The sequence below is a fragment of the Lasioglossum baleicum genome, chromosome 7 (assembly GCF_051020765.1).
Source record: "Lasioglossum baleicum chromosome 7, iyLasBale1, whole genome shotgun sequence".
NCBI lineage: Eukaryota > Metazoa > Arthropoda > Insecta > Hymenoptera > Halictidae > Lasioglossum > Lasioglossum baleicum.
Window position 1 is genome coordinate 5,320,198 of NC_134935.1, and position 12,977 is coordinate 5,333,174.

The 12,977-nt window shown below is 42.9% G+C and overlaps 2 protein-coding genes across 2 annotated transcripts; both read right to left on the reverse strand.

The window, feature by feature from the left end:
- Positions 1–2,071: 2,071 nt before the first annotated feature.
- Positions 2,072–10,400, reverse strand: LOC143210466 (uncharacterized). The gene is made up of 5 exons (XM_076427359.1): positions 10,020–10,400; positions 7,380–9,364; positions 6,343–7,100; positions 5,400–5,934; positions 2,072–2,686 (listed from the first exon to the last, which is right to left on the reverse strand). Exons 1-4 carry the CDS (start codon positions 10,095–10,097, stop codon positions 5,429–5,431), a joined length of 3,327 nt encoding a protein of 1,108 aa, XP_076283474.1. The 5' UTR covers positions 10,098–10,400; the 3' UTR covers positions 2,072–2,686; positions 5,400–5,428.
- Positions 10,401–10,843: 443 nt separating this feature from the next.
- Positions 10,844–12,584, reverse strand: LOC143210746 (uncharacterized). The gene is made up of 2 exons (XM_076427887.1): positions 12,423–12,584; positions 10,844–11,724 (listed from the first exon to the last, which is right to left on the reverse strand). Exon 2 carries the CDS (start codon positions 11,681–11,683, stop codon positions 11,363–11,365), a length of 321 nt encoding a protein of 106 aa, XP_076284002.1. The 5' UTR covers positions 11,684–11,724; positions 12,423–12,584; the 3' UTR covers positions 10,844–11,362.
- Positions 12,585–12,977: the final 393 nt, after the last annotated feature.

Sequence of the window (12,977 nt, forward strand, 5' to 3'; positions counted from 1 at the left end):
TCCGGCGTGCTTCGAGACCAAGCCACTCTGTCATGCGCAGCTGAACGCCGATTGGACGGGGCGTGGCCAATCTGACAGCTACTAACCGTGCAGCGTGATTGGACGCTGGGCATGGCCACGACCACCATCCCGCCATCCCATTGGATGAACCACGCGCGACGATAAATAAGCCTCATTACACCCCCGACTTGCACTCGCTTCTTTGCCTCTAGTGCGAGTGTAGTTGCGGAGATCCGCAACCGAATCCAACGAATCCATCCCGAGACCGGCGTTAAATCCATCCTGTTCCTCGTTAAATTTTTGGATTGGCCAACTATTTCATTGTCCTCTATCAATTTTCCCCCGCGACAACGAGCCTGAAGCCATAGCCTAACACGTATCCCGACGTATCGCGTCGGCTGCGATCTAGGAATCGAACGAGATCCACTTTTCTGTCGTAGATTAAAGGCTCTTAAAGGTCCAGTCATTTGTAACAGCACTGCGTTGATACTCCTCTTTCTTCCTTTTTCCAGGATTTCATTCGAATAAATACGTCATACACTGTGCAACTAGGTGGTCGGTTCTTAGCCTATTGGAGGTAACAGTTTTGAAGCGAAAACTTCTTTAGAAGTGAATTAGTCTGATCCGTCACGCTCCCAGGTGAAATGCTATTCGGGTAAACTCGTTTCTAGATACTTAGGGAGATGCAAATCAAAACTATTGGGTTGACAAGAAATAGAGCCCAATTTTTTATCCAAACAACGAATGTTAACGAGTAAGATATTCACGAAAAGCCAAAAAGAATCAATAAGAAAGAAATTATTTTCTTGCCAACTCAATATTTATCACACAATCCCGTTGTTTCTTTCTTAGAGTGTAATAGTTATACTGCGGATCGTTATGCATAATAGAAATTAATGAAAAGCAGTCTTTCGCGCACTAAATTGTTAGAATTCGTGGGAAAATGCTGTGTGGAAAGTTTGAAAGCAATCGGACAGCGGGAACCCGTGCCGCATTTGCGTTAAAATGTTTAATTTTCCATTTCAGGTACAACTGCGTACTTCGTTATTATTTTAGGAATATCGTTAATCGTTCTTGCATGCTAGGTTGTTTTATCGATCATCGCGATTATTCCATTTCCTTCTCCGGATGTTCGTATTTCTCTGCGAACGATATAAACTTTTTCGCTTGTTTCCGAATAAAATGAAATCCTTCGTTCCACGTTCACAGATTCCACATGGGATTCGTGTATGCCAGTGTACAACCGTGAAACATTATCCAACTTCTGTTGTTAAGCACCTACTATCTGTGTTCTTGGGTCGAGGCGTTCATAAACATGCTACAGCCATAAATCGATTTTTCAGGGAGTCTAACTAAGCTGAACCCGTTCGCGCCGAAGAAGTCGATGTTAATAACCGTTTTCCATTTACGCAACACGCAAATCGAAACGCGACGTTACCGCGCGTGTGGCCGCCGGCCGTAAATAAATTCCAGAAACGATTATCGACTTTTCACTGCTAATCGGTATACAGTCGTTGCTGTCAATCAACTGATCCCATAAATCAATTAAAATTTAAGAACGCCCGTACGAGCTGACAGCCTATCTCCATTATGTAAATTTGTAAATCATTGCTGCAAAATATAGAAGTACGAAATTATATGTATTAGCTCGAAATAAAATATTATTCGCCTTAAGAAAGAGTTTCGCCATCGTGGAAACTACTGCTGCAAAATTATTGGAAAGTAATTGAATTTAGATTAGGCCTTATATTATTGTAATAGCCAATTAGTTGGACTAATATAATATTTTTCTTCCTCGAGGCATAGCCAAGCAAGACCTGCACGATTCGCAATCAATTAACGCTATTAACCCCTTTCCGTATTGTAACGAGTCACACTCACGATGAAAATTAAAGCGAAGTCTAACAAATATGAATGTTACGCCTTTCTTTCCAAAAGAAATAAAATTTGATTCGTTTATAATCACTATTTAAGCATTGGTCAGCTCCAAACACTACTTTGATACAGTAAAGAGCTATTTAATCAGACTTTAAACATGTATTTAGTAAATGTACATTAAATGTGTAAAGTTCATACAATTTTTCGATCGCGTTACACGGCATCTAATGTACCCAGATTGATCATTGTAATTTCCTATGAACAAGAAGATATAATTTATAGCAACGCGTCGTGTTCCGTGTAATTTCATTTGCGCATTTATCGATATAACACACAAGCATTATGTATAAAAAAAAGTAAAATCAATGACGAAACAAAAAAGAATTTGTATCCACAAAAATATGCGACAAGATCGTTGATTCCGTACGAACCAGAATTTTCTCACATGTATTTTCTCAGCGCTCGGGCCGAGAGAAGTCGATCACGTGGAGCAGTGGATGAAAAACACCTTGTTTTCTCAGACCGCAAGGACTTTTGGAAAAACAGGAGCCCGCCTCCTAAAATAATGAGTGTCCGCCAGATTGCTCGACGCATCCTTGTCCAGGACCTTGACAAGACACTGCTTTCTTTGTACAAACTGTCCTCTTCTCTTCTGATTGACGTGGGACTCTTCCGCTGATGGTAGTCCACGTGTTACGCGGGAAACCCTTCTGTTCTTGTTTCGTTGCTTCCGCGGTCCAACGTGCACTTCCACAGTTAAAAAATAATAACAGCGGGTGGTCGGGTCGGCAAAGACTGGCGGATCTTCCTGGAAATGAAATTCATCGACACGTGACTTCCTTGACAAACGCCATATTGAGCACATCTTTCCGGTTCTACTTTTCAAGTTTCCCCCTGCTTGCAGATGCAAAAAAGCTACAACTATTTCGACGCTTAATATTAGACTGCTGGTATTTAAGCGAGTTGAAAACGATATGCAACAGTAGCTTCAAATTCTCCACAGGTTTCCACTGTTTTACCTTTGTTAAAATTGTGTTACGATGCACTCATAAATGCATAAAATCCATCCCGACTGGATTCGGAATTATAGTTGCTTTTTAAACATTCGAGACTTTATGGATTTCAATTCTATGACTTGTGAATGAATTTCGTTCGGAATTGAATAACAGAAAATTCCCAACGGGTGCCTACAGCCCCGAGAATGACAGTTTCATTCAGGTCTGAACGATTCTGACAAAATTGACACGTTCCCAGTGGTTGTGTGCGGTTCTCGCCGACGGGGTGCCACCCGTGGCGTCGCCATTCATCCTGGACACACGAACCAGGCGGTTTGTGGTCCAGGAAAAAGTCGTTGACATCGTAATGTGACGTCTAGATTTTCGAGATCCCCCACTCTCGAGAAACTGTGAAATCAAGCGTTCGATCTTCTCGATGACAACTTGCTCAAAAGCGTCCGACTGTGTCTGCACCTACTTATTGCCTCATTAAGAGTACCTGTAACAACACTGTCGCGTTACAATGAAATCTTTCTGGAACATGATTAAAGAATTTTATCAATTACCATCCCATTCCCAAAATAATCGAAAAATCGAATGATTACTGGAGTTGATAGAACAAGGTGCGAGATCGAACTCAATAAAAATGCACCAACTGTGCAAACAATAACGTTTATAATATTATGCCCGAAACTAATTAATATTATATTCGAAAAATGCTAGGATATAAAATACGATAGAATTTAATGTATTTAAGATCTAGAAAGACTACTACCACGGAAAATAAGATTTTATTTGATTCCACTTTCTCTCTCTCTTAAAAATCGTCTACAAAAACTGTTGATTAAAACCTCTTGCAGCCCGACCAAAAATAATTCCATTCTATATGATTTCTTCCATTTCATCGACATGAAGTTGATATAATATCTCGTACAATACTTAAATGTTTAGTAATTGGTTAGATAAACACATGTCAATATTTTCATTTTTAACCGACTTCGAAAAAGGAGGAGGTTACTCAATTCGGTCTGTATGTGCCTTTTTTTCGCTTTTTTTTTAGTATTATAAACCGTAAATACATTTATATATGTAGACAATTTCACTCGAACGCTGAATGCAAAACCAACAAAATACAGTAAGATGTTGACGCGACTATGAACTCCCGATAAGAAAGAGCAAAATCTTATCAATTAGAAGGAAATTTGGTTAGAGCATGGAACAATTGGCAATCGATGTTGACAATCGAGGATCCCCCATGATTCTACGTACATTTCCGATATTTCGTGGGACGAGTCGGAAAGCAAAGGAGCAAGGAACACAAAGAGCGTCGCCATTGACATCGATTCCCTTTGTCGAGGAGCGCGGAGACATGAGGCAGAGAAAGAAAAAAGGAAAAAGAACAACGGGAAGGAGAGCGCGGGGACGCGAAAGAAGGACGACACGGTTGCGCAACAATGCGAAAACGCAAGAGAGCATCCGACGAAAAGCTCCGTATCACGTTCCCATAAGTGGCGGAGTACGGGGGATCCCCGCGGAGACGTCCTCACGCTTCCGTTCCCCTTCCTTCACCCCATCGTCGTTCTTTCCCCATGAGCTGTTCTTTCTCTCTTTCGCTCGTGTCTCCCTTCCCGGTTGTCCATCTCTTTTGCGAACATACACACACACAGAGACCGTGCGCAACCACGTAAAAAGGGGCCGAGAAGAGGCGCCAGGTATACTATACACGCCAGGAAAAATTCCATGGTGACGGCACCCCGGGTATCCCGTAGCGAGACCTGAATAAACCCATAATTGCACCTCCTGCTACCCCTCCATTCACGTGCACGCCTCTGTCCTGCCTCGCTCATTGTGCAAAGACATCCCCGTTTACCGCTACCGTGCCCGGCCCCCCGGTTCAAAAAACTACGATCCAATTTATTTAGGATTGTCTAAAGCGGTCTGCTTTCTTGTTCTTAACCGATCTCGAATAATATCACGGCTCGAGCAAGATGTGGTTATTGGGTAAGCCTGGTCTGGGCAACTGATTGCTCGCGAGCCGACGACCGCTCGAGCAGCTACCCCCACTACCGTCACTGGCACGAGCGCGAGAGGGGAATACGAGCTCGCTTAGCAAGTTACAGAGATCGGCGATAAATATTTCCAGTACTACTCAACGCTTTTTTAAGCAAATCTTCCAGGATTTTTTTGTGGAGCATTCGGATTCTACCGGCCTGTACAATTAAAGAATCACTTTTTAAATGTGATAAATAGACTGCGGATCTTTATGCAAAATAAAAATTGTCTGCATCGATTGCAAGATGTACATAGAAACTAAATTGAATCTCATTTCTTCCTTTAACGATTTTAATAGAGAAGAAATCATATACACGTATTCTCGAGGAATTCATCTACTCAATTTTGCTATAAACGCATAAAGATCGACAGTCTAATAATTACTCAAGGGCAGAGAAAATTTATATTGCCGACTAGATTTACAATGACCTCTTAGAGAGGACAGTCAAATGCAAAAAAAGAAATCGCACGTACCATGCATCACTTTTCTTCATTCAGAAGCTTCAGCTGTGGAACCACGAGAGGAACCAGTTGTTGATCGTTGAACTATCATTTGTCGTATCTTCTTGCTGATGGATATTCGTAATAGTTCCGCTGTCGGCGATAACGTCGTCGTCGATGTTCATATAATGATTTTGTAGAGCATCGGACGGGTTTTGTCCATCATAGTGATCGTACTGACTGAACTTTGCCGTGGAGAATAGTCGATCGGATACACTGTTGGCCGCGAAATCGTTGTCTGGATTTAGAAACAATGACTTGGGGTTGGAGAGAGCATTCAACGTGGTTGCGGCACACGAGGTTTTTCCGGAGCTGGTTGACCCTTTCCCGCTCTGCTGTTTACAGGGACTGATGACACGCTCTAAACCAGTCGCTGTTTTCTTTCCTTCCTGTCCCTTTTTCTTATCCCGACCGCTGATATCTTTCTTGCACTCATGCATCTCCTTCCGTTCTCTCTCCGCCCGTTCCTTCGTGCTCTCAGTCTCCTTCTCCGATGACGCTTTTGCACCTATAATCGAAGAATTCGAAACGATGATGCAATTGAGTCTTCCAGATCTACAGGCTGCCGCAAAAATGAATTACAAGACAGTACCTCGCTGACTGAAATTACTTTTATATGAAAGCCGTACAAAAATAAAATCTTTTACTGTCGATATTTAAATGAATGGTCAGGTTTCTTAAATCTAATAGGAGCGCAATTTTGAACTCGAACGTGAATTGCCATAATAATAACCAGCCGAAAGACTATTTTTACGGATTTTTTTCATCAAATGTTAAATCAAAATGAGTTCCTAATTGCGCTCCTATAAAATTTGAAGAACCTAACATGGGCCCTTCTTCCAGACGGAAGTTCTAATCACTGCAACTGCGACAGTATTGTAATGTATTGGCCGAAAGTATTGGAATGTAAATTTACTTTTGCAAATCTGTTGTCTTCGTTGAGCGCAACGATCAGCCCCGCTACTACCAGCTTTGCAAGGACTCTCTTTTTTCGCTGATTTCCCACAGGACGTCTGACACAGGTTCTTCTTCGTTGAACACTTGCTCTCCTTTTCCTTGCTCTTGGTCTCGGGCTTACTCTTGATGTCGGGCTTGTTCTTGTACTCGATCTTGCATTTGGACTCGGTCTTGCCCTTGGTCTCGATCTTGCATTTGGGCTGGGACGGTTTCTTGTCCAGACACTTAGCCGGAGGTTTCTTGCATTTCTTCTGCTCTGTTTTGCAAGCTGTCGGTTTATCGCACGCAGAGGTTTCCTTTCCGTAGAATCGTATTGGCGATGGCATACGGAACAGAGTGTTTTTGGATTCTTTATGGTTGACGCCGACCAAAGAAAATCCGAGGGTGGTCATCGAGAAGAATCGATTGATGTTGCTGCGCGTATCCGACCTCCTTGTGTGTGCCGATTGCGTGTAATTTCGTCTACCGCTGCATTTCGTCGCTTTACGATCGCGATCGCAGGAGTCTCTTCGACGTTCGCAGGAGTCTCTTCGACGTTCACAGGATTCCCGTCTTCGAGGTTTCGTGCAGATTTCCCGGCCACCCCTGTCCTGCTCGCGATCGCATTGTCGTCTCTGCTGTTTGTCGCAGGACCGTTCCCTTCGCTCGCAGCTGCGTCGCTCGCGCTTGCATCGCTGCCTTGGACTGGCATGTTGATTGCAAATCTGGCTGCAACCCCTAAAACATTGTTGAAACTTATCAATCACTCAAATACCGTGCCTCTGTTCTAGAACGAACATCGTTTTGTTGACGAAACAGTCAAATCTTTTGCAATCTACAGGAGCTAAGTAAAAATGTATTTTCCCCATTAATGATTTTTACATATGTATGTTCAAAATAGTATATCGTCATTGTGTTAAACTCTTTCAATCGTTTTCCTGTTTTCAATTACACCTAATTATCTTTGTCATAAATACATAAAATCCGCAGTGTGCTCATAAGTCACAGCTCTACTACCTGTCCCTCTTCCCGCAAGACCGCCTCGGGGTAGTGCAGACTTCTCGGCCCCTCTCCTCATTGCGCCCGCACTCATTCTCAGGCTCGGGGGGCAGGCACGTAGGATCGGTCTTCCTCTTTTCGACCCTTATTCTGTCGTTGCCACCGCAGCCCCCTTTCGTCTTGGGACACTGAGATTTAGACCAGTCGCATTCAGAGGATGTTTGCAACGCGGGACAGCAGTAACGCTTGCACGGCTTCGACTTCTTCTGGGGCTCCTCGCATTTACGCGAACACTTGTTCTCCCTCGGTTTGGTGCAGATCGTTTTCCCTTCGATCATCCGCCCGTCGTCATCGTCGTCGCACTTCCTAGGTCCTGGTCTTCTGCTGGTCGTGGAAATATTCGAAGAAACAACCTTCGATCTAGGGACCCCTTTAATCGACGCCTTTGAAGGAACTCGAAGCGCGGAGCTGTTCGACGAGGACGATCGTCGGCTGGTAAACGGAGGATAAGGAGCTGGTGGTTTCCTCGATCCTCCACCGTTCCCCGCCATCGAAGAGCCGCCATCGTAGCTGAAGGAGCCTTGCTGTCGCTGTGAAGCGTTGCCGCCATTTTGCTGCAATCTAGCCTGAGTCGCTGCGCACGGCGACGTCTTTCCTTGCTGCTTTAGGTCTGGACCAACGATCTTCAACGGTGGACCTTCTTTAGGCGAGATCCCCATGGATTCGTAGACGCTGTACAAACTTTTTTGATCTGACTTCCCCTGGAAACGAGTCTGCCTATTCTCGTTCCGCTGGTGTTTCCACGGACCCGGCGCAAAATCTGCCGGATCCTCGTTCTTCGACGTCCTCGCTGCAGTTGCTTTAGCGAAATCCCGCCTGTTATCCGCCATCCGATTCTCATAAACGTCGACTGCATCCATCTTAGCTTCTAGTCGATCCGGCTGGTCGTACGCCTCATCCATTGTTTGCTTAGCTGGTGCCGCTTCGATAGATTCTTCGTGAACGCGAGATTCAGCCTCCGTTCTCCAATTCTCTTTAGCTGGCGCAGCAGACGATTGTTGAGGAGCAGTCGAGTGCGTATCCGATTCCTCTACTGGCTCCATCGTTCCCTGACGATCCAAATGCCTTTTGTTAGCGGTCGTTTTCGCCAACCACGGCTCGTGCAGAGGTGGTTTCTGGGAGTTGTCGGGCGGCTGCGACGAGTACCGAGCCGTCGGCTGCGACTGACACTTCATCGACACAGTTGGCACTTCTGGCTTCGAAATCGGCAGAAATTTAATCTGGTCTGCCTTAGGAAGCGGCAACACCTTCTGCGCGACTGGTACCTTCGTCCCGGACGCTGACTCCGGAGTCTTCACCGGAAGATCTGTGCTATCTTCCAACTTTTGATTTTTCTCTGAGTGTTTCGCCGTTTCGGTGTTCTTCAACTGTACAGCCTCGGTTCTCTGCGTAACTCGCGGAAAATCCTTCGATTCGATCGCTTTCGTCGATAATATTATATCATTCTTTACCGCTCTCGCTGAACTCGCAGTCACGTCACCGAAATTGGTCTTCGGTACTTTCTGAACGTCCGACAGCAAGTCCACGTCGAAATCGTAGATCCCACCCGGCACGAACGCGAACTCGTCGGTTTGATGACGTCGCAGCGTTTTGTATCCCTTCAGCTTCCATTTCATCGTCTTGGGAACCGAATTACCGTCCAGCAAAGACATCAAGTTGTCCTCTTTAAGAGGCTCCGATGCGTTCCAGCAATTCGTTGGAGAATCTTGCAGCTGCTGGTACCCGTGCATCCTCGGGTTCATCGACATCGATGTTACCGCAGGAGCACTCTGCGGAATTTTACCGATCTCGCCCATCTCGCCAGCGATCTGCTCCGGCGGAACGATGTCCTTCGACACCTGACATTGCTCCGAGTCGCGGGGAACCTCATCTTTGTTCGCGAACTCGAAGAAGTTCCAGAATCGACGCGCCGAAGCCGCTGTGTGCAGGTTGCAGGTCGATAGCTGTAATAATTCGATATGTAATTAGAAAATTATTTGTCAAATGTTAAGTGGACCTTCAAAATTTACTTTAAAAATGCAATGATCACAATGCATTGACACTATACAGGTTTTGCACTCCAAATTCATCCTATCAATTTCAACCTATTACAAGTCATGTATTTTCAAGTAAGTTTTACTAAATAAATCAATAATTAATTTTAAGTATTCTTAATGACTGAAATTGATCTGCAGAAGGGTGAAATTGATTTGCGAAATCTATAGAAACGCAGTGAAATAATCGAATTTCTTCTAAATCTGCAGATAATAATACTATATTCAGTTACATTCTGAATAATTGTTAGTGTTAAACTGAGGATTAAGCTAATAGTTATTAAGTGTTAAACTGAGGATCTTCGTGCGTTTATGGGGCACAAAATAATGGTGATAATTCGCTAGGACCATTAATATCGTCGAAACTTTACTCCAATTTTCCTTTCCTTAAATTTTATAAATCCCGCATTTCAGTAATGTTGCATTGTCGGACAAACAGTTCGTTGTGTCAAAAAGGTGTAGCATGTTGGAAAATGATAAATATACAAGAGAGAAAACAATATAACAGATAATACTTTAAAACATATAAACACTATAAAAACATACAAAACATTATAAAATTTACCTTCGATGGTATTGGGAGACTCTTCGGTGGAAGCACGTGAGTGAGATCCTGCAGTACCAAAGTCTTGAGGCCGTTCATCGTCCACGAGGTTCAGTTGAAATGTTATAGTACAATTTTTCACGATTACTTGGAATTTTGAAATAGTCAATTGGAATTTAAACAGAGGTTGTGTAGGTGTGTGTTTCAGGATCAAACCAAACTTTTTGAACGAGTATGACAGAAAATTTTCGGAACAACGGAAGACCAAACGAAACAGCGACGAATCGATTGTTGGCGTCTTCGATTGAAACGTGCTGCTTTTGGCACTCGCTGTTTGACATTTGTAAATATGTATTGTACATATGTACATTTGTAAATACGTAATTGTACAGGGTGTATAAAAAGTAATGGTCATCCGTTCTAGGGGTGAATCTACACCTCTGGATCGGTGGACATTCGTAAGAGAAACTTGCCGCAAAATTGTTGGTAAAGTTGATTTTTACATTAACACCGCATCTCCAGAAGAGAAACAGTTTGAAAGAAGCCACATGTCGCAAACAAATAGTTATTGAGTTATAAGCTGTCAAAGTTTTTGCAAAATTTGATTGCGTAGAGTTATATGTGTAGACAAAAGCCTACTACTACAGTCCACCCGACCGTGTCGATGAGACAGAACATAATCGTGTGCGTTCCTCGAGTCAAACGAAATTTAAAGGGACATACGCTAGGCCCGTACCAAGTGATCGCCTCCCTGCCCATTCGAATCATAAATTTGAAGTTGCAAAATGTGAAAGAATACCTTATATCTATTGTTATAAGAATATTAATCCTGTATTATAATAAACTGTTACCGTACCTCGTATGTAGAGTGATTTATTCATAAATCGACGAGTTCTTTATTGCCATTCTCGTAACAGTTAATTTTATGATCACGTTACTAATATGTACAATTTCGATGAAACTTTCATTCGAGTGTCTTATCTTACAACTGAGCCGTTCATGAGCCAATGAGATTAACCACCTTTCTATAGCGTCTTTACATTTTTCGTTTATTTATATTAAATGTTCGTATTCAATACCACCGAATGCCAAAAATTGGAACAAGACGCAACGACTTCTTTAAAATTGACTCGACCGACCTGATCTTCTTCAAATATTAGAAAAAATTAGTTTGTCAGATAATAGATCAACAAGTTTTTAAAAAGTTGTTCTTCGGCAAATTTTAAAATCGTGACTTTTACTTTAAATTTTTTTACTAATTCTAATATGTAAAGAAGTCAAGTTGTTCGATCCAAATTTGGAGAAATTAACACGAAGTATGTTGTCCGCCGCTTTGTGGAATGGTTAATCAAATTGAGATGAATTCAGACAGCAAAAGTGACTCTGCGATTCCTGTTCCGCGACTTCTTCTTCCCATTTCGTTTCTTTTTCGAGCAGATGAATTTCAGGTCTTGGAAATCGTTTTCATCATTCTGCGGCGGAAATCCTCCGCCATTATCCGCACGATTCTTGGTGGCGGCCTGTTGCATCGCACCCCAAAGACGACCTTTTTGTTTTCCTGTTGCGGTCGGCTCATCCGAGTCAGTATATTCGTGTGAGGGTCCCGCGGCATGAGAACTTCCACCCAGCCTAGCTCGCCTTTCGCCCCTGTCCAGTGTTTGTAGATCGATCGAATCGGTTCCCATATTCCTGTTTCAGTCGTGCTGAACTTCCTCCGCTGTTCCCACTGGTGAAAATATTTTTTATTCGTTTATTTTCACAATAAATAAACCGTCGAGATCAATCCGGAATTTTCTCGGACAGTGCCACAAACAAGACGTACGTGAGACAAGTACAAAGAACTCTTTTCTTTACACGTCTGTAAAATCAACAATTCTTATGTATGTTGTGTGAGCGAGTAACATGGAAAATCCTTAAAGAAAATCTCCCCGAACGTCCACGGACTCACTAAAAAGTAGGACAAATCCGGGGAAAAACGGACGGATGGCAACCTTCAACCCTATCGCATCAGAGTCGCCAGATTAAGATTTGTTTATCGCTCTACCATTCCCCTTCTCCGAAACCATTTCCGCTGTTCCCCCACGCTTTCGTCACGGTCACGTGACGCCTCTGACGTGCACGTGTCACGACGTCACGTGACTCCGGTACTGTTTCCCCTCAGTCCGAGTTAATTCGCCTGATCTAGCGACTCTGGCTCACATATAAGCCAATTTTGGATGTATTGCCGATTGTTTGGAGTAAGAATTAAGCAATCCTTAAAATTTAGAGTTTCCCGGTATTTCCATCAAGGTCTTCCATTAAATAATAGCAAATTACTGGAGATCGTATGTTTTCCAAAAAATTGTGAGCAGCCTTTTAAACGATCTATGTATGTACTATAGTATACAAGGGTTAAGATCGCGAGAAGTTTAATTGGGATCGTACCAAGTGGGAATTATTGAGTTTTGGAAACAGAGATCGATAAGTCAATGCCTTGATTTCGTTCATGTCAGTGTCCTTGAGTGTCCTCTGGATTCTTCGAAGAAAATAAATTTGTTTACATCGCGAGAAATTTTACACAAGAATTTTTGGACCGATTACATTGTCTTGATTCGATAGTAACCAGATGTGTTTACTCAACCCGTGTGAATCGAGTGTCGAGAGACAACGAACGATTCGGTTGATCGAAGCGAAGTTACCGTTTCACAGAAACATAGAAAATTCCACATCCGATCTTAAAACCTGAAATTGAATTCTCATCGGAAAATATTATTTTATAAATACCATTTTTGACGAACCGATAGCGGTAAAAAACGAAATCGATAAAACGAAATGAAACTACGGGATTGGAATTCAATTCGAGTTTCACCGTAACAGTTAGCGGTAAAAAATAACGAGAAATCACAGTTTCTTGGAGAAGGGAATGGATATCATTTTTCATGAATTATTATAACGGAAAACGAATCGAAAACATTTGCCGAACTTTAACGCGGGGTTTGT